This window comes from Stigmatopora argus, chromosome 18 (genome assembly GCF_051989625.1).
Source record: "Stigmatopora argus isolate UIUO_Sarg chromosome 18, RoL_Sarg_1.0, whole genome shotgun sequence".
Classification (NCBI taxonomy): domain Eukaryota; kingdom Metazoa; phylum Chordata; class Actinopteri; order Syngnathiformes; family Syngnathidae; genus Stigmatopora; species Stigmatopora argus.
This window is the reverse complement of record NC_135404.1, coordinates 10,415,864-10,441,992: the sequence shown is the minus strand read 5'-3', so window position 1 is coordinate 10,441,992 and position 26,129 is coordinate 10,415,864. Positions and strand designations below refer to the sequence as shown.

At 41.6% G+C, this 26,129-nt stretch overlaps 2 protein-coding genes and 1 long non-coding RNA gene across 7 annotated transcripts in view; 2 read left to right on the top strand and 1 right to left on the bottom strand.

Moving 5' to 3' along the window:
• Window positions 1–23,774, bottom strand: part of LOC144092658 (uncharacterized) — a 31,421-nt gene extending 7,647 nt beyond the window's left edge. Inside the window, exons 1-2 of the long non-coding RNA XR_013306118.1 lie at window positions 23,669–23,774; window positions 19,259–19,387 (exon numbers count right to left, since the gene is read on the bottom strand). This is a non-coding gene — a long non-coding RNA (uncharacterized LOC144092658). The remainder of the gene's footprint in view (window positions 1–19,258; window positions 19,388–23,668) is intronic.
• On the top strand, window positions 1,572–7,638 carry myoz1b (myozenin 1b). Of its 3 annotated transcripts, none has more exons than XM_077626250.1 (6): window positions 1,572–1,721; window positions 3,935–4,021; window positions 5,809–5,975; window positions 6,052–6,118; window positions 6,373–6,556; window positions 7,152–7,638. In XM_077626250.1, exons 2-6 carry the CDS (start codon window positions 3,937–3,939, stop codon window positions 7,384–7,386), a joined length of 738 nt encoding a protein of 245 aa, XP_077482376.1. In that variant the 5' UTR covers window positions 1,572–1,721; window positions 3,935–3,936; the 3' UTR covers window positions 7,387–7,638. The 3 variants fall into 3 exon arrangements, with proteins under 3 accessions (XP_077482376.1, XP_077482374.1, XP_077482375.1); XM_077626248.1 differs by having other exon boundaries at window positions 6,049–6,118; XM_077626249.1 differs by lacking the exon at window positions 1,572–1,721 and adding an exon at window positions 3,357–3,434 and having other exon boundaries at window positions 6,049–6,118.
• LOC144092653 (ubiquitin carboxyl-terminal hydrolase 54-like) overlaps window positions 9,609–26,129 on the top strand; it is a 32,384-nt gene continuing 15,863 nt past the window's right edge. For 2 of the 3 annotated variants that reach the window (XR_013306116.1, XM_077625654.1), the window contains exons 1-7: window positions 9,609–9,776; window positions 17,847–18,302; window positions 20,857–20,949; window positions 24,230–24,364; window positions 24,611–24,724; window positions 24,800–24,882; window positions 25,694–25,799. Coding sequence is in view for 2 of the 3 variants with exons in the window: in XM_077625654.1 (XP_077481780.1) it covers window positions 18,159–18,302; window positions 20,857–20,949; window positions 24,230–24,364; window positions 24,611–24,724; window positions 24,800–24,882; window positions 25,694–25,799 (675 nt within the window). In the remaining variant the exon portion in view is untranslated. Of the gene's footprint in view, window positions 9,777–17,843; window positions 18,303–20,856; window positions 20,950–24,229; window positions 24,365–24,610; window positions 24,725–24,799; window positions 24,883–25,693; window positions 25,800–26,129 lie in introns of all 3 variants that reach the window. The other variant, XM_077625655.1, reaches the window with a different exon arrangement.

Below are 26,129 nucleotides of genomic sequence, written 5' to 3'. Positions count from 1 at the left end.
GCTAATTTTAAACTATGTGTACACTTCCAAATGGACTCGATCAAGAAACTTTTCTGCTTCTTTTAAAAATATATATTTTTTCTTACTGTTCATTTTTTTACAAACTTATAAAAGAAATTTCATACAACAAGAAACTGCTGCAGTAATACCATATTCCAAGAGATTAACATGTTTCATTCGTGAAAAACACCCACAACGTTTACATCGGATACGAAATAGGAAAAATAATATACTGTCGGGAAAAAGAAAAAAAATTGTACATCACATAGGAAATAAACTTGCATAACCATGAAATGTTCCACAGTGCAAACCAAAATGCAATCTAATCTAAATATAATGGAAAAAATCTTGTTTCTCTTCAACCCTGATTATAGGATAGTTCGCACTTTCAGAGTTTGGGGTACATTTGAAACTGGTTATTTTGAGAACAAATGCATGAACCTGTCTATTTTATTAATTCACGGCTCACTAGCTCGCCCGCAATCGGCCATTTCAACTATATTTGGAGCCGTTAATCTGCGGCTATTTGGCACGGTGTTAAACTCTTAATTCCGATGGCTTTTTCACGGTGTGATTGAGAGCACGGGGAGGAGGAGGAGTTCATTTTGTCCCTACATATGCCGGCCGAAAAGCCTCAGTCCTCACGCAACGAGGTTCTCTTTCCATTGATCGTTTAATGGTCTCGTATATGAAAATAAACATTAATGAGGCGTTTCAAAGTTTTGGGTGGACCGCCAAGAATTTTCAAATTGGCTTTTGCCATGCAGTGCATTTGGAGGACTTAAACCCACCTTCCTAAAGTATACGTTAGTCACTATTTTCAAAAAGATACTCCATTTTGATTGTATCTGATGATGGGCTGCTATTTAAGTTGCCTTCAACATTGGCCGGTATACCTTAGACATCATTAGTTACCCATTTTTGAACATGAAAAACCACACCCACCACCCTGTGTGCGGTCGATTGGTCGCTGGTCTTTTGGTCGCTGGTCTTTTGGTCGCTGGTCTTTTGGTCGCAGTCTTTTGGTCGCCGGTCTTTTGGTCGCGGTCTTTTGGTCGCCCCGACCGCAACAACGGGCGACCAAAAGACCGGCGACCAAAAGACCGGCGACCAAAAGACCGACGACCAAAAGACCGGCGACAAAACAAGGTAAAACAACACGGTCTACGCATCAATAAAAGCCAACAATGGCCATGAGCAGTTTCACTGAGCCGACGTGTGAGTGTAGAAGAGTTTGTATGTACACATGGGTTGTCCCTTTAAGAAGCGACGTCAGTCAGGGTCTTAACAAGTTCTCCAACAAAAAACAATAAAAGTCCGGGAAATTTTGAGCTTTTCTTTAGCCTAATAATTAATAGGGCCTTAAGTATGACTAAATAGTAATTCACAGTTTGTATTTGGGGAGTTTGAGCAACGATTTAAATGGTAATTATCACTTGCCTTCCGGGCGACCAAAAGATCGGCGACCGAAAGACCGGCGACCAATCGACTGTGTACCCACCACCCCAGGCCACCACGTCCCGCCCTTATTTGACACCCTCCGCAGGAGGACACATGTCCACAGTACAGGAGCAACCCCTCTGATAAGGTTTCACTCTGTTCGGTGGCGAACTAGAAGGTCGGCGGACGGTACAAAAAGCAGACCTGCGAGCGGAAGGAATTCTCTCCTGCGCGAACCGTGCAGGAGCGGAAAGACTTGTGGTGAACACCTGAGTTTTTAGGTAAGATGAGTGTACGGGTGGGTATATGCGCAGTACCGAGGCCTTGAGAGCTCTTGCGTGGTGAATGATCTGGCACTGATGCAATTGGAGCTGTTAAATAATTCAAGAGCCAGTTTAGGTTCAAGGACTTGTTTACAGTCGGATGCATTTGATTTGTGTTGTCAGCAGATTTTGGCAAGGCCTCGCTGAAGACAACCTTAGCGTTCGTATTTTGAGTTTGTGGTTGCGGCGCTGAGGAATAACGAGTTAGGAGATATGCATGTATTCATGATTAGAGAGGCTTTCCAACGGGGAAAATAATTTGCACCATTTTCGGGAATGTGCATCCTGATAATAATTTGCATTTCTCGCTTGTGACAGTCAGAAAATTATAATCTAGAATCTGGTCTGAAAACATGAAAGGCCGAGGCCAAGGGTGCCCAAACTACAGCTAACATACCTGTCAACCTCTGCCGATAACTGCCCTTATAAATGATTATGATTCCCCTTACAAACCCCCCAAAAAACCTTACAAACACCGTACGACCCGTACGGTGTTTGTAAGGTTTTTTGGGGGTTTGTAAGGGGAATCATAATCATTTATAAGGGCAGTTATCAGCAGAGGTTGACAGGTATGAGCTAATGAAAAAATATTTATCTTCTAGAATGTTTTCTGTTCCCTTATTTGTTTAAAAGTGGCATTCTGATTATTATTGTGCTAGTGGAATAACAGTTAAACTAAATTATTCATCAATCTTTAGGTTTCATTATATTAAAAAGTGCTTAAATATGTCTTGTTAAAAACGTCACATTACAAAACAATACAAAACACTGAGGGATTTCCGTCTCAAAACTAAAAAAAGCCTTACGAGTTATGGGAAGTCGAGCATTTTGACTACAATTGAAGGTAATGTCTATAAATAATTTATCGACTATTGGAAAAGCCGTCAATTCACGAGTTGACTAATTTTGGCAGACGTACGAATAAAACCGTAAATACGATGTGGCCCCTAAGGAAAAAAATAAGTCTTAGGTGAAGAGTGGCCGGTTCTGATGGAATTGCCAGAGTCTTGGTGGAGTCGGCAATCTAGCTCTGGCGGATGTGTGTTGATATGGGAATGTGCTGACTTTATGTCACCCCCCCTTCCTCCTCAGCTGTCCCCTTCTGAGATTTATCTTGGAGCTAAAACTGGCAGGTTAGTGCGGGTGTTAAGTGGTAACAGGACCTCAAGTCGCTCATTGCCTCTCAGCGACTAGGATATTCCACAAAAGCACATGAAAACAGTGGATCTGGCCTTGGCTTTTCCACAAACGCAGTATAGCTGAATTGCAGCCTTTGAATATGACTTCAGTTACAGAGGATGAAAAGCAATTACATTAAGCACCCTCCCCCAGGATCAGCCCCTTCCGCCGCTAACAGGGACTCACCTCCTGCCTTACGTAATTGCTTTTGACCCGCAACGCATTGCCAGCCTACGTCAGGCTTCGGCTGGGGAATGAGCATCTCTAAGGGAGGGTCTGCCACGCGTCTCTCGCAATCAACGTCCTTAACGCAATCACGGCGGCCCTGGAAACAAGCCGCTGGCCGTCCTGCAACTTCATCGTCGACAACCGGCTCTTTTTTTATAATGCTGTAGCTACATACCGCTCTTAATTGGATCACATTTCACTGCTAGTCACACGAAGTCGTGTTGCTAATTCTGTCATCATCACCCCCCCAGCCAGAAAACCTCGGTAGAGCAAAAAAAAAGCATGACACAATCAAAACTACAAATATTCCTTGCTGTAAATCACGGGTGTCCGACTCCTGCCCAGTTTTTATGGACTGACATCATATGATGAAAATATCGTTAAATACGGCCCGCACAAGAAGCCTAAATACAGGCAACTCTGTAGCTTATACACATCTTACAAAAAGTATTTCTAGAAATAGTTCCAATTTGAAATCATCACTAATTACTGAAATAAAATCAATCTTCCGTTTTACTATATTTAGTGAAAGTTCGAAGTTATTTATTTTTAAGAAGTCTTGCTACTGAACTGTTTAGCGGTGACAAATTGGCATCCAAAGGAGTCAAAGCCAGTATTTACTTCCCTGCGTGTCTCCGTAATTGCTCTAAATGCTCGTCTCCAAATGCGTTTAGTTCTTAGGAGGAGGATAAATGAGTGCGCCGGAGACAAACAGCAAGGTTAGAGACTTTGAATTCAACATGTGTTTTTTTGTGTGCACTCAGCCATGTCGTTGACAACTGCTGCCTTCACGGACAAGAGGATGAAATCCAACAAAATCATCACGGACTTCACCAACATCAGCCAAAATGGTAAAATACGCACACTGCGACTCCCCCCCAAAAAAACCAATGCCACAAACAATGCAATTTATTTAACTGTAATTGTTCCTTATTGTTATCTACTATCAGTCTAAAATACTTGTTTCACAGATTTACCGCACTGCAATATATAATCAAATATACTCATTTAATAATTCTATTTTAATTCACCTGTCAGATATTTTTATGCTACAGTTTGTCGACAATTTATAATTTATTGATCAATCTACTATGTGATGAATTCTCTTTCTTAATGGCAGAAGGTAGAAAGTACAGTTTTATTCCCTTGTTGCTATCCGGACAGCAAAACAAGACAGTCCAAGTGTGTTTAACTAAACAGGCATGCATTTAGCATGTATTAATACACTGAAATGAGAACATAATTACTTCTTTTTTTTTTGAACAGGATATATTTTCAATTACAATTTTGTCTGTTGGTGTGCCACGAGATTTCCCCCCAAATAAAACCCCCTTTTTGCCTTTATCGAGGTTGCGACCTGCTGTCACTTGGGGTCTTCTTATTGTCGTCACATCTGCGCCGACATGACATTTGTGTGTTTTCGCTCACGCGGCGGCTTATCCTACTTTATCCCCGTATTTTGCTACAGTTAATGCCCACTCATCCATCCATCATCTCTTGTCACTGTCCAGCCTTTATATCCCCCCCGGCAGGCAAACCTCCCTCCTGTCCGCCTGACTGCGATTCCCCTTCGGCCGTCAGTCCATTTTCCTCACAGTCAGCAGCCGAGCCCCGGTTTCACATTATTCCGAATTAACGCCCAAATCAATATCCCCACGGGAGAGTTTACTTTGCTCAGCAGCCTCAATTATTCTTTCTTTCTCTCATTCACACACACTAACACACACTAACACACACACACTAACACACAGTCAACAGACACCCACTTGCAAAAGTCTGATGTACGATGCCCCCGACTAACGACTCTAGCAGAATTGCGATGCCCACGCCACGGTTTATCGGAAGCGTAAAAATCCATCACATCCCTCTGAGAGGGAACCAGAACGGGGGGCACCAGGATTTCCCAGCGTCCAAGTACGAACACTAAATCACATGACATCCACAACAATCTAACACCCGAGTCAGCCAAACTATATTTTGACACAATGACCATACCAGACATGACTTACTGCCTAAAAAGTTGGTCATCGGCCTGCAAAACAACACTAAAAACCAATTGAAACTATTTATAAGCAAGCTCTGGAAGTATTGGACAGAAACGCAAAATACAAACGCTGTAGTTTACAAAATCTTCCAACAAAAAGCTACTCCTCAACTGCAAGATTTTGTAGAAAAAAAAAATCAAACACATCAACAAAGGCTGGCTCTAGAGGTGACTGTGTAGTTCCCTTCAAAAAGAGTGCATTCAGCCAAAGCACCTTTCTCTGTCCGTGGCACACATACCTGGAACTAAATACCAATCAACATACATAAACTCCCGTCTCCGAACCTCTTAGCCAATCATGTTAAAGCCTGGCTGTTAGACGAACAAAATTGCAATGCTGTCTAAAACTCTGCTACTTGTTTATCTTCAACCTACACAACAGACTAAAGATGGAAATTAGCTCTCGGCTACCATCTTACATATTTACTTACATATGTTCGTTAACATGTGCTGTCCCTTATTAAATAAATCAAAGTGAACTTTTAGCGGTTATCCAGGTTTTGGAGGGTGAAGTAACGGCCCGCAATGGGTTTTTGTGGTGATTTGTAAGGAAGAAGCTAAAAATGTCGCATTTGTTTCTATCTTGACCCTCAGATGATGAGTCCGACCCTGAAGCCTCTGAGTTGAACCTGGGAACCAAGATCAAGACCCCCAAAGATGTGATGCTGGAGGAGCTTTCGCTGCTCAACAACAGAGGCTCCAAGATGTTCCTTAAGAGGCAGCTGCGGGTCGACAAATTTATTACGACCAACCAGAACATGGTGAGGGGAAAAGTATCTCCGTTTACAATAAAATAGTTGCGTTTGAGACTGACGGTTCTCTTCTGAACTCCAGCAGAACCTGCAGAACCTTCTTATGTCACCTCCACCTGTCCCACCGAAGCCCGAGGTACCAAAGGAGGAAGGTAAAACTGGAGATTTTCATCCTCTGCTTTGTCCAATGATAAATCATATGACAAGAAGGCGTATATAACAAGACCGGATCGATCCATTGATCGTTTAAGCAACGAGCCAATCAGATATTGTCTCATCGCCCAAGGAATCAAAGAAAATGAACCATTGACCAATCATCAGTGTTTCGAGAGCAGCGAGTGCTACTTCTCTTCCGTTTATGACAATAACGTTCCCTCAGTCCATTTTTCTAATTGCTCCTCCACAGTGGCAGTGCCGGAGGTGGTAGACAAGGCGTCTGAGAAAGAAAGAAAGAGGAGGGAATATGTTCGCACCTACGTGTCGCCATGGGAACGGGCCATGAAGGGCAACCAGGAGCTCACGGAAACCATGAAAGCCAGCATGCCGAGACCCGGACGGCTCCAGTTTCCTCAATACAAAAGCTTCAACAGGTGCAGAGCGGAGAAAACGTTTCTCTGCCATTGTTCACGTTGTCAGAGATTGCTAAGCCAAACGAGATGTCTATTTTGGGATAAGAGTTTCTTGGGCCCAGCTTTTCTGAGCAGCGTAAATACGCCCGTAATGAGGTTTCCCACTGAGACAACATGTACGGCGGCCCAGATGTGATTATCACAAACCTAATGTGATCCCTTGATCTTCTCCTAATGCCGTTAATGGTTGGATGCAGAGAAGAGAGACACTGTGCCATTAGGAATCGCAGCGGGGCAATAGTGACATTCAATGGACAATAGTTGGACAAAAGTATATGGACAAAGCTGTTAACGGATTTATTCATTGATCAGGGCTGGGGCTGAACATGAAATGTTCATCTGGTAAAATTGCCATTTTAGACACCATCTATTTTGACTAATAATAATGCCTCACAAAACCAAATGATTGCAAATGTTTGGCAAAAGAGACCAATTACCATTACGGCATGGTCTTAAAAAAGACTGAACGATTCTATCAAACGTCATCACTCCTCTTAATGCTTATCGTCGCCATTTTTTTTCCTCATATAGACTATTTTCTATATTTCTGTACCAGGACGGCATTGCCCTTTGGCGACGTAGAGAAGGGATCGAAACTGATGGTCTTTGAACTTCCGGACCTCGGCGCGGAACCCGAAGAATTGGATCCTCTGCCCTCCCTACAGGCCCATCTACGCTCGAGACCCTCGTTCAACCGAACGCCTATCGGCTGGGTGTGCAGCGAGGACAACACACACATCCACATGGACCTGGACGGCCTCCCCTTTGACGGAGAGAGCGATGATCTATGAGCACAAGCGTTCATTGGTTTACACATATTCGAGTAGAATAGCTTCAGTTGCTGTTTTATGCATGGGAATGAAAAATGACTTGTCCAAAAAAAGGACAAAGTATATTCCTCGCTTCACTGAAAAGAGCTTTACTGTGAACTTGTGCTTAAGTACGAATATGTGAAACTGGTGAAATTTCATTTTATTTAAAAAAAAGCACTCTGCACTATTAAAAGTATTTACTCATGCAATAAAGTTCTCCTTTAGAAAAGGGTGCTGGTTATTCTTTGTGTTTTTTGGTGCAGTATAGTCAAAAATTAATCGACATGTTGGTTATTGTAATTACTTTTTGGGTTAGAATTTATAGATTAAGGATTTAAATGCTGGATTTTTGTGAGTCATCAAATTATTAAGTTTGGAGGAGAGGACAAAAATGTCCTGAGAGAATTCTTTTCACAGCTCTGAAGAGACCATAAAATCCAAACTGTGGACATCTACAGACGGTTGCACTACTATTTGTTTTCAAAGTCATAAATCTATTATCAGTCCCCATTTGGAGGTCATAAAGCAGTGGCTTTACAAGGTGAAAAACTATGGTGGGACCTCTAATTTTTATTTTTTTATCAACAGGTTTTGGACTACTATGTCTTCAAAGTCACTAAATGTCAGAATCTATTTGGAGAGGGTCATAAAACACTGGGTTGGGGGGGCGTGGATAATTTCTCCATGGCCTTGAAAATTCTTGACGACCTTGCAAAGGACCACTATTTCCCCCTACGGGATTGTAATTTCGGCTAAGGGCCAAACAGGGACTTAAATACTTAAAAATGGTTAAAAATACTTATTTATTATTACTAATAATCTCATTTTGGGAGGTGCACAACTTCTAGTAACAGCCCTGTGGTGGGGGGAAAAGCTGTAGAAAATGATCCAATTACACTTATTAGGTCCAGAAAATGTTTATAAAAACAGAATAGACTTAAACTTCTATTTCAATGGTTTAAGGACACGAAGGTACAATAAAATATTGTTATTATATTTTGTCAAACGTCACTCAGAGAGATCTCGTAACGCCAAGAACCCCAAAAAGTGATTTCTCATAATGGCGTACAGTGTTACATATTTCATGTAAAACTTGCCTTGTCGTAACAAAGGTTGGAAAACTGCGCTAGATCATCAACGGCATTAATAAATGACAGGTCTGCGAATGGTGGAGGGAACACGATCCAAATGGAGAAGTATTACGGTATGTGCGACCTCTCACTCGCGGGGGTTGAGGCTGGGGCTACGAAGCAAGGCTGGCGGGCGACGGGTGTCAAATGTTGGACAGATGTCCTCTGCATGTTGCTGTCAGCAGCTCCAATGAATGTGCGTCAAAGTGTGTGGAGGCACAAACACACACACGCCTCTTGACTTTTTTTATGCAGGAATTAGGATTTTTTTTAACCGTCTAGGAAAATGATTTGACTAATTGTGCTAAACATCCAGTCCATTTAGACCGGGAGGGGGCATATGTATGTTCATTGGTCAATGGTACCAAAACATGAGTGTTTACAGCCCCATTGAAACGAATGGCATGCAATGAGTTAAATAACATGAAAATAATATCTATTTTTCGAGTGTTTTTTATACATTAAGTCGAATTATATAAAAATAATATTAAAAAATACAATTATTAATAACGCAATCAACATATCTATGCGGATATTTATTTTTTGTTAATGACCAAAAATAGGTGCCCTATTAAAGGGGTCAAAGGTGTTAAGCGTCGTATGAAAATAAAATTAAGATTTGAAAATAATATCTATTTTGTGTTTTTTATACATTAAGTCGAATTATATACAAATAATATGAAAAATTACAATGAATAATAATGCAAACAACATATCAATGCTGATATTTATTTTTTGTTAGAGACCAAAAATAGGTGCCCTATTTAAGGGGTCAAAGGTGTTAAGCGTCGTATGAAAATAAAATGAAGATGAATAAATAACCAAATAATAATAACGTGCTAATATTAAAAATAGTCACTTGCCCTAATAAAATTTAAAGGTCTTAAATTTTGAATAGCTGTTTACACAGCCACTATTTTTGAATTATTATTTTTTGATTCACAGAGCTATGACATCACCCCCCTCGGCATTGAGCGTCCACCCCCCCAGCCCCCTGGTCTGCCCGGTAGGCGGCGGCATCGCGACGAGCGCACATCCCGAGGAAAGAGGAGGAGGGGTTATCGCGAGAGCAGCGGTTTGCCACGCGACCCCAGCGCTGGCTGGATGGATGGATGCCGCCGGTGGGGGCTGCGCGGAGCCGAGTCGAGCCGAGCCGAGCGGATACGCCCACGGCTCAGCCTCCACTCCGCCGTTAAATCACACGGTGGGACACGCGAGCGGACGTAGACTCCATCCGAGGTGAGTAATAAGACATTCCATGCCGGGGCGTGCGAGCTCATTGCTCAATAGTCGATGCTGCAGAGGTGTGCACGCATTAGGGGTGCATCTGGCCATCAGCATCAGCATCATTAATCGTGCATGTGTTCTTCGCGTCCCATTTTAAAATGAGCACGAGCATCCTTTTCAATCTCAACCGCTCCGTCAGTCACAGGTGTCCAGTTCTGCTCAAGCACGACTGGCACCGGTTTTATGGGTTTTTTAAGGGTCGAACTTGTTGATGGATGAGAGAGGAACCCCTTACTAGGCATGAGTTGAGGGGGGTGCGGCATCATTATGACGGTGCATGCTTATTTTACTCCAACTTGCATCCGCGTCCAGTCTTTTGGTCGGTCATTGGTGTCCAGTCGTGTTCTCGGGTCCTCATATCAGTCCGACTGTGAGAGCGTATGGAGTTGTGGGGAGGTCGGAGCTATTGATGGAAAATCGACAAACCGCAGGCTTTTACCGGGACCCCATTCACGCTTGGCTGTCAGCGCTGCCGGGTGGCCGCTTCATTGATTTAACGTTGCGGTTACGAGATGGATGACTTTGGACGCTATGGCGTTCACAGCTGTGTTGCTGCTATCCACTCGGCGAGTGTGTGCACAGACACGGAAAATTAGGTAAAGTACGCCAAGGGAAGAAATACGACCCTCTTGGTCTTGGAGAGACACCTGTAGTGGATGAGGACCTTACTGGGATTTTGTTTTTGTTTTTTGTGCCTATAGCAGAAAAAACAAGACGTGAAATGGCGCATCATACTCAAGTGCAGTGATGTCTTGGGAAAAAAATTACATACTAGTGATATGATGACGTAAGAGGCAATTTGCCAAAGTTTTGGTCCAGTCACAACATAAGACGCAGGATTAATCATTAATAGTTTGTTCAAATTTGTTAACGAGGATTTCAGAAGCGCCAGTACAGTCAAAACAGTCAGATTCAATTCTTTATCTTCTGTCTAAAACTGATGTTGTTAAAATAAAACTTCCGTGCATTGTTTGTGTGGTCCAAAAGTTAGTAACTAACTTCCTCACATAAAAGTTAAAGAAAAATAGTACTGTATTATAATCCATTGTGAGTATACCCACAAAAAATCCCAAAATCCAAATTGACTCAAAAGCGCTTCTTAATTATTTACTCCATTTCTAAAAATGAACATGTCATAGAGCCAAAAAGAATAAAAATATGAACTTCCCTCTTTCCTCATGGGTCAGAAGAAAGTTTGGTGATTACCTGAAAAGTTCTTTTAGTTTGTTGTGCTCGGTTCAGTTGCCAGATTGTTTGTACTTTTTTACTGTATTGCACCGTTTCATGCTGCACTTCCCAAGTGGAACAATTTGACTAATATTTAGAATCTACTGAAGTAATGACTGAATTTAAGCTTTAAAAAGAAGCCATATGTACATATGCAGTGTACTTGAGTAATTGCATCATTTTCCAAAGCCAACTTGGAGCTTTAGAAGTTTGGAATGATTAAACTGGAAGTCTTCCAGTCTTTTTTTGTTGCACAATTGTTCCAGTGTTTTTAGCCACTATGGCTGATCCGGGGGAAAAGTGTCCAGGGGGAGGCGGGGAGGAAGTTTAATCCTAAAAATATTCCGGCTTTGGGAGCGATTGAGTTGATTTGACTAACTCTGACTGTTGACACTGCGAATACGCATTTGGTGGCTTCCATTGAAAATGCTTTGGGAGTTAGTTTGGACTTCTCCCGCCAAGTGGATGAAGGACGACACAAAACATTTTAAAAGGCACCTGTGCTGTTTTATGAGCAACTTGCTTTAATACGAACATAATGGCTTGGTGAATTTACTGTATGTTTTTACAGCCTGCCGAGATGTAATCAGCCTATTAAACGACTTCTCGGTGGTCATCTGGCACATTCTTTTGATGTAGTGCGTTCCGACTGGGCCCACTCAAACAAGCTTACTGTCAGGAGCCCTTCGGGGGTCTGGGAAACTATCATTTTTACTGACTTTTATTCTTTTTATTTTGTTGCACTTATCATAGGAAAGGAAATACTCGGGCGGCGACCTTGTGCTTTCATGCCACTTAGCTACCTCATCTAATATTTAACGCAATTAACGGACTATTAGCAAATGATGGCATGCCCTCGAACGCACAGTGTCCATTTTTTACAAGTTGTCATTGGGTTTAATGTCAAAACAATTACTAAAGGCGTGCAGTCGTCTTTAAAAGGTGAGGACACACTATGATTTAAGTATCCCAAAATCCCTTGAATTAATGACAGTAATCAATGGCATATATGGATATTATTTCCATGTCCGTGACATTAGGAAGTGTGTGTTTTGATATCTTTTAAACCGAACATGGCCAATTCCAAAGGGAAAACCCATACAAGGAGTCGTCGATTTACGACCGAGTTCCGTTCCTATACTGACGACCTAACTCGAATTTCCGCACAAGTCGGATTTCACTGTTAAAATCCAAATTTACCTCAAAATACTAGATGAAAAAGTATAATACAAAAATAATATGGTGTAAAAACCATTATAGCTGAGAGGAGGACCGAGAGTTACGGCTTTCAATGGATTATTTGCATGCAAAAGCACAGAAAATTACTATAAAAAATCAAAACAGGCAAATCCTCCAGCCAGTGCGTGTCAGACACAAACAGCCCAGAAAACAACAGCCGTCAACACGTCAACATTGCAACTTGAAGCATACGTGCAACCTGATTCGTTACATCCCCATCCTTATTTTTAGGTTACATGAACGAGAAGTTGTTGGACTTTGACTCCCAGCGACATAAGGTCTGTATGACAAAACTGCATTTGACGACGAGTGAGGCATTTTTACACAAAATCTCCAGTCAATCTAATCTCTTGTTTCCCAGTTTTTTTAATGATGTTAAATTTTGTTTCCATGGTAATTCCAATTCTTTTGGCTAACGTTAGAAGACCCAGCTTTCTTCTTTGGGGCCACATTGTGAAAAAAGGAGGTCAAAAAAGTCAAAGATATCCCTGGCTCCCTGACAAAGACAAGCTCTATGTACTAAAAAGGACATCCCTGGTGATTAGCGCAAATTACTTCAGATTTTCAGTGAAACACATGCAAATGTTCTCTTTTTGTTGATATTTCAAGGTACTCGTACGTTTGGTCGACCGGACGTTAGGTAGAACGGACGTTTGGTCGCCGGGTTGTTACTGTTGAAACCAGCTCTCAAAATTATAACCATGAGAGAGAGTGAGTTTAATATCTAAATATCTAATATCAAAATATCAACAGTAAACTCTCTGCCATAATTTGACAGCGAGCAAACCCGGCGACCAAACGTCCGTTCTACCAAACGTCTGTTCTACCAAACGTCCGTTCTACCAAACCTCTGTTCTACCAAACGTCCGGTCGACCAAACGTGTTTCGACGAAACGTCCGGTCACGATATTTCAAGATTCAGCGTTCCTCAGCGTCTGCATGTACGGGATTATTTAAAGGTTGTGGTCTAAGATAGAGCAGATTAAACAATAGCAGGGGATGAAGCAGGATGGATTGGATAAGAAATGCACGCTCCAATGTCTCCTTTGACCTTAACCATCCTGCCAGAGTGCCTTCTCCCCCCAACAGCTCCCTCCCCGTCACGCGGTCCTTATTCTATCCAACGTCCCATTTATTCCTTGTCGCTTTGTTTTCTGTCCGAACCCCAACTGACTTTCCACCAAGGACTGTAAATAATGACAGTTGTTATGTAAGAAGCGTCGTATGAAACCCGTATTTCCACCGTTTCTGACTTTCTGGTGTGATGCTGCGTCGAGCTTGTGGTGTGGAGTCACACGGTCTATGTGGGGAAATGACCTTGAAAAATCCCAGACTCCAGCTGCACGTTTAACAAACCTACACGCCGCACCGTGAGGATGTAACTCTGCACATGAAATGTTAAGTGTGGGGGGAAGAACAGCGTGGGGAGGATGAACTTCAAGCTTTCCGCTACTGTCAAATGGGGCTATTTGAAGTTACACATAACCCACTTAGAAGGAAACCCACTGTGTTTACGTGTGAGGTCATGCATGAGATTTTTTTGGGCGACTGGGAAGAGGAGAGGTCAGACGGAAAAGTGAACAGAGCGACAAGGAGAGGTTGTTTCGGATGTTGAGGAATGAGTTTTTGGAGGTTTGCGAGTGTATGTATTTATGATATTATTCTCGGTAATGTTGATAACTGATACAAACATTCACAACATTGTAGTCACAGTCAGACAACATTGTTACACATGTTGACCGTGACCTTTTGTGTCAATTAGTAGTAACCTGAAGAATTGCGTTGCGGATGTGGCGAGGAAAATGTCCTTCAACCGTAGTCGTGTCCTAAATAAATCCTTAACATAGGGGTGTCAAACTCTGTTTGGTTGGCAGGCCATATTAATGGCAATTAGATTTCTTGGGTGCCAGACTAATTCGTTTTTGTTAAGTTACCGGCCGCCATCGACGGCGCTCAATGTCCAATCCATTTTGACTGGGAGGGTTGAATTAACATTTGTTAAAACAGATAAATTTGACCAACACGTAACAATTTTAGCTCTGTTGCAAATTAAAACCGTAACACGTACAGAAGAGCTGTGACTCATAACGCGGCCTGTTTGACTCATTAACTCTTTTATATTTATGTATGACGTTCTAATTCATTTTTGATAAGCTACAAATAAATTAATGGCATATTTGTAAAAGTTATCTATGTGAAGGAGCAGTAAATAGATCATTTGGCGAATATTCTGAGGGACAGTTGTCATCAATTATTTGTCAACACAGATTTGAGCTATTAATGAATGGCATGGTCACGCAGGTGTTCCTTGTCAAGATTGCAGCAAATGTACATCTGGGTTGCGGTGTTCGTACTAGCAGAAATTGTGACAGTTTAGAAGTAACAGATGTCGCTCTTCGGCGCTCCCAGCCGTGCCCTCGCCGGCTCCCATCGATCTACGTGTAATCATCGGTTGTTGTCCTGAAAAGGCGACCGCCGCCCGGGATTATTCTGACATCCCATTGCGACGTCACGACTCTGCGGCGTGACTCACGCCGGCCATGCTGATTGCTCTCCACGGGTGTGAACGTCATCGTGCGCTAGGTGTTTGATCGGTTTACAGTATAATCTCGTTGCATAATTGTGACGGTAGTTAAGAAAAAAAAACCAGAGTGATCATGAATTTGCATCGTTATATGTGTATCATATTGGTATTGTCAGATCCTCCAAATCAGACTTATTATTATAAAAAAGCACTAGCAACAAAAATGGCCTCAGCCTTGAACGCTTTGTGGATCTCGCACGTGTGCAGTCGATTCGTCGCCGGTCTTTTGGTCGCCGGTCTTTTGGGCGGGGTCTTTTGGTCGCCCGGACCGCGACAACGGGCGACCAAAAGACCGGCGCCCAAAAGACCGACGACCAAAAGACCGGCGACAAAACAAGGTAAAACAACATGGTCTACGCATCAATAAAAGCCAACAATGCCCATGAGCAGTTTCACTGAGCCGACGTGCGAGTGTATAAGAGATAGTATGTAAATGTGTTGTCCCTTTAAGAAGCAACGTCAGTCAGGGTCTTAACAAGTTCTCCAACAAAAAAAAATACAAGTCCGGGAAATTTTGAGCTTTTCTTTAGCCTAATAATTAATAAGTATGACTAAATAGTAATTCACAGTTTGTATTTAGGGAATTTGAGTTTCGATTAAATTTCGATTTAAATGGTAATTATCAATAACCTTCCGGGCGACCAAAAGACCGGCGACCAATCGACCGTGTACCGATCTCGCATGGCTTAAAAGTGACAAAGGCGATCCCGACTATATCATTGAGTAAATTTTCTGCCTCTTCTTTGGTTTCCTAATGGCCGCCAGCACAGGGTCAGGGAATTTGATTGACTTGTGCCTTGACTCACTTTGGCTTCCAGGAACTCTCCACCATCAATACACATCATCATCACTCGTTGGCCCCATGTGTCTGCGTGTGTCTTCGTGTGTGTGTGTGTCTTTGAATGTGTGTGCGATAATATCACATGGTTCGGCTTTTCCTCCCTCGTGTCTGCAGCTTGGCCTATTTCCATGGTAACTAGCCAAAGATACGAGTTATACACACACAAAGCACATATCTAACCGCGCTTGTGTGATCTTGATTGTGCGAGGCTGCAGGGTACAGTCAGAGAGAAAATGGAAGAAACATACACACACGCACACACACAAATGCATACAGACACAGGCCATATATATAACAGCACTTGTGCGATATTGGTTGTGCGAGGCTGTAGGGTGCAGTCAGAAAGAGGATGTGTGATCACACTCTCCACACCTACTCGGCGGGACATGGACACACACACACACACACACACTAACACACAAATACGCACGCGCAAACACAGACAGTCAGTGTATGCTGAAACAGAAGCCCGTGATTATGTTCGGGAGGGGTCAAATGGTAAACAGAGCCATTGCTGCCAAATCCCTCCATAAATCCCTTTGGCAAGTTGGATTTTGTGGATTTATGTTTCGAACTGAGTACTGAATTTGAATGTCTCCTCTGGATAGAAGGATAGACGGATGCACATTCCACAAACCCGTGCTTGTCCTTTGGACTCTCTCCAAAGAAAAGTAGGGGTGCTGTGCCTACAAGAAACCTGGAACGGAATTTTTCCAGAAGCAGCAAAAGGCACTGCGGCTCTGTTTCGCTCTCAATTGTGTATTATGAACGGTGTACTGTGTACTCACAAATACGCTTGCTGGCATTAGCTCCATATTTAGCCATTAAATTGCTGATAGATTTCACTTCTGGTGAAGACCTCACTAAGCCAAAAATGTACAAAGACAGCTCTTTTTATGAACAAAAAATCCTTTGAAAGCCAGAAGTGTCCATCAAGCAGATCCGTCCACTTTCAACCTCACCAAGGCAGAACCATGACAAGAAGGATGAAATTACTATTTTAACACGCAAACTTATGACAACATTCTATGATAAATAGGATGGTTTGCATTACTAATAAGGTTCTAATTTTGAAATACTACAAATTGTTGCATGGCAATGAAATTGGGCCCGTAAATTAGCGGTTAACCTTTGAATTATCCTAATTTCAAGATGTATTCAAGTTGAAAGCAGTGATGAAGAGGCTCTTAATACACTCCAAAAAGTTGATTAAAATGATTTGCAATTTGGCATTGCCAAATAAGGGAAAAAAAAGCAAATATTGTAGATTGTAAGGATGGCGATTTGACTGAACTCACGATTTAGTCAGTGATGGGGCAAATGATCCATCAAATAAAGACCATGTAAAATAAATTATATATAGATCCTGTAAATTTGACACAGCGCAGTCAAGAGAGTTATGAAGAACCCTGCCAAATTCTAATGATTAATAAAACCACGGAGCATATGAAACGAGGCTTCAAAAGTGTGAAAAATCACGCCGTTATCTCCGCTCTCAAGCGCCGTAGATAGACATCTGCTTTCAATGAACTCACACTATGGCTTGCATCAACGTTCAACCCTCAATCAAATAACAATTCTAGAGATAGATATGTAGAAAATTTACCGTAGAAAACACACTTGCTTACAAGTTGTAAAATGACATTGTGAGAAGGCCTAGGTATTGCAGATTGAAAAGTATTGAGGACCAAACTGGGATCAAACCTAAGACCCCAGAACTGTGAGGCAGTAAAAATAAATATGTGATTCTGCTCCACAAGTGCAAACTGGTTCAAAGTGAATCAACAATCACGCGCTCCACTTTAGCCTCCATTGCTTCTTGACAATTAACAATCAATTCCACACAATAAGCTGATTTGTTAATAACCGACAGTACATTGATTACAGCAACTCATTGCGGATGTATTTAATTACCGGCAATTACTAGCACTAAATTTAATATGGCGCCCTGGTCATTTCTGGTAGAGGACTGCTGAAAACCTCAACATGCGACTCCCGATTATTCCATTCACCTTTCGGATGGCTGCCCTGCCTGCGACAATTTAAGAGTGTCTGTTGTTGTTCACCTTCGCAAAGTAGACAGCGTTTGACCCTTGCGCCCTGACAGCTGGGTCTGCTTTGTGTCTAGCAGGGCACGAAAGGACATGGGAGCACACGGCCGGACTACACAACATCCATCTGACAGGTTCGGCCAGAGGACCACTTGCCAAAGGACGAGTGACAAACAGATGCCAGCGGTGGCTCTGGCAACGAACGGGCGGATTCGAAAGAAGTAAAGCCCGACTGGAGAAGGGCCGGATTGTATGGGAGCCAAATCTCCGTCCAAGACACACCATCAGCCTCCGTCCGCCGCCTCCCTCTTCTAACCCCCCCATTCGCCCTCTGTCACTCACATGGGAGTGACATAGAAGCCGGTTAGTGAGCGGGGGCATCCAGGTAGGGGATGTCGTGGAAGAGGAACTACTTTGCGTCCGGCGGCGGGGTGCAGGGCCTGGCCACCCCGAGAACAATGACCTCCATTGCGCCCAGCAAAGGCCTGAGCAACGAGCCGGGACAGAACAGCTGCTTCCTGAACAGCGCTCTGCAGGTCAGTGAGACACATTGACTTCCAGATTATTTAACCTAATCTGCAAAACTGAGATGGAAATTCTCACCCCAACAAATTCCCAACCTTAAATTTAAAGCTCAATTGCTGCGTTTGGATCTCATTTTGTCACTCGCACATGACAAAATGCTGGTTTGTGTTCAGACCAACCTTTACTTAAAATTGAAGCTCGCCTACCCGGATCAACTTCCATCTCACCTGACGTAAAAATAAGTAATATAAGGACCTTAGCTTTGCAAATTGACTACTTTTTCCTGCTAATATTTGTTCAATATGCGAATATTACAAAAGTAGTTTTGTGTCGATACATCGCCAAAAGTGGAAGCCCATAAAACGAAACAACGATTTTAATCTCAAATTACAATGAATGACTTCATTCTTGTAAATTACGATTTTAATCTCCAGTTATGCATTTTTTTGTCATTATATGACTATGTACAACTTTACTCTTGTAATTTTGTGATTTTTAATCTCCTAATAGTTTCAGTTTTTTGGTGGATTTGAAGTTTCTGGCAACTCAAGTCAGGGACGACATCCACGACAGCAAAAAAAAAAGTCCCAAGCATAATAGCAATAATTAATACATAATATATAATACTTTTTCTTATTTCAAGTACGAGGGCGAGATTGAAAACGTTAATATTTATTTTATAGGTGGCTCGTGGTTGGGAACCGCTGCTGTAAACGACAACTTTCGACTTGCGTTATTGCGATCCCGATTCCACACACACACACAAATGCACATGAACACCCCAACACTCACACACATAGCATTTAACAGAAAATTAAACGTGACAGCGAGATAAGCTCTGTATTAATGAGTGTTTGGATGTTCTACTTTGCTTTTGGCACCATTCAAGCGACTGTGTGTTTGTTTGTGAAGATGCTTACTCAGCGCCCTCACACACACACACGCGCGCACGTAAACGCACGGTTACCTCTCAAGACGTCCAGCTGGCATGTACGTACACCTCCATGTTCCAGATGAGGAGATGCAAAGCTAAGCTCCAGTGAGGTGGGCAACGGAGCAGAAGCTTAGCGCAAGTTGGCGAGAGGCTGACCATGAACTGTTGAAGGAGAAGAAAGAGGAATGATAAGAAGGAAAAGTACTTTATAGTCACTCCAATGAATATACTGGAGATCTAAGATGCTTTTTTTTGGGAGCATTCAAAATGTCCGCCAGCAAATTCAATTTGTTTTGCTATAACATGTTATCTGATTGAGATGGAATTTTGTTGTTTTTTGTTTTGGCCACAAATTGTGCAGATAATAAGCGTCGCCTGTCGGAACAAATGATCCCCTTGAGTAGTTTTGTCTCGCGTGTTCTCTCGTTTGCTATTTTTTGACAACAGCAAAATGCACCTGGACGGGCAACGTGCCGGAAAAAGCTTGTCACGTTTCCACGGCAACTGGGCGCCAACTTCGAGTGACACGGCCAAGGGTTTTTTACATTCAGTTACTGTGCAATGGCATTTTTTCAGTTTGTTAAGCAAGGGACAAACATCTTTATAAATTTTGACACCTTTTGACAAATGTTGAATTATGATTTATTTAGCTGACATTGCTGAAGTGGACTAAAAAAAGGTGGAGCAAATTATCAAGGCCACTTACCCTGGTTTGTGTTTGATTGAGTAAATCTCATAAGACAAATATTTTGCATTTAGTTTAGGGTAGAAAAATTGCTAGTGTTTTTTGTATTCGTGAAGATTATTTTCATAGCCATTCCGATGTAAAAAATTGTGATTGTAATATTTATTTGTAAAATACTAAAGTGCTACTTTCAATACTGTATAAGACAGAGAAAAGGCTTTATATTGATCAGTGGCGGTCCGTGAATTTCCTAGTGACGCCTTCAACTGTCGGAATCAATCCAACCCTCAAAAACTATTTTATGGCTATAAAACATTTACTGCAGCTACAGCTGCAACACATAAAACATCATCTTTACAGCGTCTTTTTCTTGAGCCTGTATTCGTTTTTGCTACCGCAACCAAGATGGCGCCGTTCAAGTGGCAGCCGGTGGCGGTAGCTTGGTCCACTCTTGCTCGTTTTGTGTTTTTGCTGCTTTTCTGTCTTAATGATTTGATTTGGTGATTCTTAATGATCCCATTTACTTTGCTTTGTACTTTGTGCTTTTGCTTTGTTGTTCTGTGGCCTTTGCGACTGTACTGTCTAACTTGTAACTATGTGTAACTATGCCTTTCCTGTATCTGCATTCTCACCCTCTTGCTACTGTCACAATGAAATTTCCCGAATACGGGATGAATAAAGTTATCCAATCCAATCAATAATAACCTCACATCTGGAAGCAGTGCAACCAGGGGGGAAAGCAATGAAAGGAAGCTAACGGACAATTTGGAATTATTTAATAAGTAGTATTCATGGACAAAATATAATATATGATTCAGATATTTCTTAGGCCAGCAGAAAAGGCCTTGAAGGCCCTGACGGCCCCCCACTGATATTGATGTTAAATAAGACAAATTGAGGACACAATGCCAGTTATGGTGAAACTGTATTCTGTTTTGTTCCTCAGGTTTTGTGGCATCTGGACATCTTCCGCAGAAGCTTTCGCCAGCTGACCATGCACAAATGCATGGAAGACTCATGCATCTTCTGCGCTCTTAAGGTAACCAAAACAGAAAATCCCTTGTGTTTTTTCCCCTACCCACAATGCACTTAGAACAAGTGACAGACTCTTTCTGTGCGGGTAATGATGATGGTCGGGGATGGCGGCAATTAGTTTTCTTTTTCTTTTTCGAGTTAACACCGTTTCTTTCTGCTACTATGACATGTTTAGCTAAAATGGGATTTGAATGAGAGAAAATGAAAAGAAAATCTCTCCTGTTTTGACAGGATGACATTAAGATATTGAATGAAATAATATGAAGTGTCAAAATCGAAGCCATCATGTGATTACTGTCAGCCTAACAAGATAGAATTAAATGTACTAAAAAAACAAGATTATATGTTTATATCATTATCCAGAATGGTGGACTAATAGCTTGTTTCTTTTAGAAGTAAAGATAAAAGAGAGTACAAATGACCTTTACTGAAAGAGGATTGATCAAAGAATGTCACTATAATAAAATACATTACTTAAAACGATGACAGCAGAGAAAACAACATTTAATGCGGTTTAAGACTGCAGATTTTCTGTGTGGAGTTTAATTTTTTTCCCACGCTTTTATCGTATTTCTCCACATACTTTACTGACTCTTTGCTTGACCTTTCAGTAACTATATTTTGCAACCATCTTTCACATTAACCCAGAAAATACATCCCACAATTACTTCTTTAACTGCTTCTTAAAATAGATAAAATGATATTCTTGTTGGCAACAAGATGTTTCCATTTTACATATTCTCTCAGCAAAATGCAGCAATGTTGTGGACAGAATGGTCCAATAATAGAAGACAAGTCATTTGTTGCACCAGTGGTGACCAACATGTGGCCCGAGTAAAGGCGTCGCACCGTGACTAATGTGCTGTAGTGCGGCAACAACACACTGTCGACTCGCCACTGCACTCCACTATAATTAATTGGCCCGACTGAAAGCGCCGAGCTAAGCAGAACCCACGCACATGTGCGCACTCTTACTCACTCTCTTTTTCTCTCCCACACCCAAACACACACAAATCATTCCACACACACACACATGCACCTTGATTTGTTGCTGCAGGCGTGCACTTGGGGTGCCGTGCATGAGTGTGTGACACCCGTGTGTGTGTGTGTGTGTGTGTGTGTGTGTGTGTGTGCACTCTGCGTCTTCTTGACTTCTATTGAAGTTCCCTTGAGTGCAATTTCAAGATAAATGTGTGTATTTAATTAAACTGGTTACAGAGTTATATTTTTGAAGATTTATTGTTCTATGCTGATTTCATTTGGATCTAATTGGAAAAGTTTTTTTTTTTCCCATTATGGATGATTTATGAGAATGCAGACCTCAACAAGCAGGAAAATCAATCAAAAAAATCGATGAGTGAAGAACTATGGAGTAATATCTTCAAATCAAATCAAATATGTGAATTTAATATGATGCAGTGGCACATGTGAAAATCTACACAGGTTGATTATTAGATGTGTCAATTTTGAGTTCTGCTGTTTAATTTTAACTCATTTTTCACCATTCAAACATATTGAAATGTCATTAATTTAGCCCTGCCGGAAAAAAATGTTTTTTCATTGATTTTTCTGTACTGGAAAACACACTGTATTATATGAAATCAAAATGAATGTGAAAATTGAGAGGAATTTATAATATATATTGTAATATTTAGGGGATGGGTATGTCTTTAAGAGGCATAGCCTTTTGAATAATATCAGAAGGTGAAATTGCTACTTTCAATATATATTTTTTAACTTTATTGTGGTGTTAATAAAATGTTTGAGTTTGATTTATCTAATAAGGGATAGCACAGATTACCGAACATATTTATATTCATATTAATGAACATATATATGTATAAATATGTCAGATTGAAAGCAGAGGGCTAATTTCAAAGTTTTTAAGTCCACTCTTAATTTTGGGGCATTTATAAGTCAAAGTACCACTCTGCTGTGTTTTAAAATTCATTCATAAAGATAAAATGTTCATTAGGGATGTCCCAATCACATATTTTTGCACCCAGTTTGAGTCTGCCTCTAGCGAATCTGTTACTTCATAAATGTATTGGAAAAGCCATCCCAAAATTACAGCCATATAAAAGTGTTATTAATCCCTGCCATTGACAGTTAAAGACACCAAATCCATTTCAACTGGGAAGGCTGGCGTTGACTGATCATGTTTCCCTCCTAATAGCGCCCATAAATACATTTCAAAATCTTTTAGAAGCGATTCCGTTCCTCTGAAAACAACATGGTCTTGATGTTTAGAAATTGTTGACACTTGAGTAAAGATAAAAGCCACCAAAAACTAAGGCAAAAAAAGGCACCAAAGCATCCTATAGCTTTGCCCACTGGAAATTGCTGCAACACTTCATCTCTTTCCACCAGGGAAGAAGAATGGGATGAAGGGGGGGTGGGTGAGGATGAGGAGGGGAGTGAGGGGAAAGATGAATGAATGTGGGAGTTGGTGTCGATGGCTGCAAACTTCGCAATCAGCCTGTCGTGCACACACACACACACACACACACACACACACACACACACACACACACATGCTCACTCCACTCCATCCCTTACTTACACCCACCCCCTCCTCTGAAACCCCCCTCCAACACACTCTCTCTCTGTAGGGTATATTCCCCCTCCATTCTCCTTGGCGCATTGCTGCAGTCATAACACACACATGCACATATGCACACGCGGACACACACACACACACAGCGTCAACACGACCGCATTACCTTTTCTCGATAGCGGCCCCCCTTCAGCTGTTTTATAGCGTCGTCTTCCCACGGTAGGAGGGTCTCCATCTTGCTCTGCTGCTTCCCAGATGTCAAAAGGTGACTTCTGATGAGACACAAAACGTAAGATAAGTTTACCAAATACTTCAACAGGGCAAGACGAAGACAGAATCAAACTGATTATTTTCGTAAAGTTGTGTGTTTAGCTTTTATTTCAAACTCACAGCTTTGATATTTAGGGTCAGCTAAAGGTTGTCTCATAGCATTGTGTATTTTTGTCTGTCTGGTCTGGCAATAAATTGCGTGGTTTTTCTATTTTGCCACTAGAAAGCACTCTGCGGGTTGTTTTTGTTGGGAAAAAGTGCCCATGTATAATTGACGGCGTCTGCTATGGAAGCCAGACAGCCTCTGTCGTCTGGGTATTTGTTGCTCGGTACTTGAATGGGTTGTTCCGCTGTTTCGCTTTCACTAGGTTTCACTACGAAATGATGAAATAGTCCGGAAATTGCACTATTTGGCTAAAACGATCCGATTTAAGATTCGTCTGTTGTGTGTTTGCAGAGCATTTTCGCCCAGTTCCAGTTCAGCAGCGAGCGCGTGCTGCCATCCGACGCGCTGCGGAGCGCCCTGGCCAAAACGTTCCAGGACGAGCAGCGCTTCCAGCTGGGAATAATGGATGACGCGGCCGAGTGCTTTGTGAGTCGCCATGCCAACGCGCACCTTAAATTCGTGGCAAAGTTCAATTGGAGGAGATCCGACGCCACCCTCAAAATTCCCTCCGGCCATCTCATACAAACAAAAGCCACCGTAATCAGTACAAATTCCACCAATTTTGAGTCATCAATTAACCACCCAGTTTGGTCAAATGATGCATTATAAAACACACATGACCCACTGGTTTGCACACCTGCATGCACACCAAATCTTTTTTTTTTTGGTCAGGAGAACCTTCTGATGCGTCTTCACTTCCACATCAGTGCGGAGAGCCGAGAAGACATCTGCACGGCCAAACATTGCATCCCACACCAGAAGTTTGCCATGACCCTGTTTGAGCAGGCATGCACCCCACCTACACACATACACACACAAGCATATACAGTATAATCTGAGTATGTGGCTTTGCGTTTGCAGTGCGTATGCAACAGCTGCGGCGCCACGTCAGATCCGCTGCCCTTTATTCAAATGGTTCATTACATCTCCACTACATCCTTATGGTAAGAGCAAAAACACACGGCGCACTAGCCCACAAAAACATCCGTACACACACATACACGAAAGCAAGTCAATGAAAAACGGAAGTCATCAATCAGCAATTCAGTTTAGGAGACCTCAGAGAGGGTTCGTGTGTGTGTGTGTGTGTATTCAATATAAATCTCTATGTGGCGCAGTTTGAACTATAGCAGGCAAAATGAAGCACTAGATGGGTGCTGACTTCAACCAGTAATGGTAATGTGTGTCTGTTTAAAATAATCTATCATGAAATTAGTGACACTGTTTCATCTCGTCGTGTTATTTATGTGGGAGAGATGCTGAACTTGTCGGATGGTGGAGTTTCAATAGATATATATTGTATATTGTACAATAAAAAAGGTTATGTAATGCTGTATATCTACTCAAAAATTGACCTTTAAGAGCTTTAATCCGTCATAAAGAAAATGACATTTGGTTGTTTATTTATTTATTACACTATTATATTTTTATTTTTAACCATTACTTATTTTTATTTATAATGAAACATTCATATATAAATGATCCCATTGTTATTTAAAAAATGAATGAAAACAGAAATACATTTATTATGGCATTAAGTAACATGCTGAAATAGTATAAAATAATTTCTGTATTTAACTCATTGCATGTCATTGATGGCGATACATGTATAGTTTACCCATTTTAAGTTGAGAATTTGTTATGTTTCCATAACATTTGCATTTAATGGGAAAAATACTTTATATCAAGTATGGAAATAAATACAGGCTGTCTTTTTTCAGCTCATGTGATGTGGTTTTGCGTGTGTTTCTGCAGTAACCAAGCAGTAAGGATGCTGGAGTGCCGGGAAAAGGCCACCCCCGACATGTTTGGGGAACTTCTACGTAATGCCAGTAACATGGGAGACCTGCGCAATTGCCCTGTGAGACTATACACACAAACACACACACACACAAACACATACCCTCATAGTTATAAGAAATTTTAATGAGGTTAATTGTGTTGAAGAAGAAAAGATGCGTGCTGGTCCCCATCTTATTAATACTGCTCTATGATAAACACAATGAAATAATTATATCAGCATTATATAATATAATCAGGGACGGCTCTATCATGTTTGCCGCGCTTACATAATCGACAATCCATTTGCATTTTCTCCATATTTCTCTGCCGCTTTTGTCAGCGTAAGCATTTTTTTCCCCCCGGATTTGTCCTTATTGACCTGCCGGTGCACGGGAGAGCGAGGCCGTAT

Excerpts from the sequence above, each read along its gene's own strand:
- myoz1b (XM_077626248.1), top strand. The coding sequence starts at position 3,937 with ATGTCGTTGACAACTGCTGCCTTCACGGACAAGAGGATGAAATCCAAC. Across the intron at positions 4,022-5,808 it reads CACCAACATCAGCCAAAATG|ATGATGAGTCCGACCCTGAA; the intron begins GTAAAATACGCA and ends CTTGACCCTCAG. Across the intron at positions 6,557-7,151 it reads CAATACAAAAGCTTCAACAG|GACGGCATTGCCCTTTGGCG; the intron begins GTGCAGAGCGGA and ends TTTCTGTACCAG.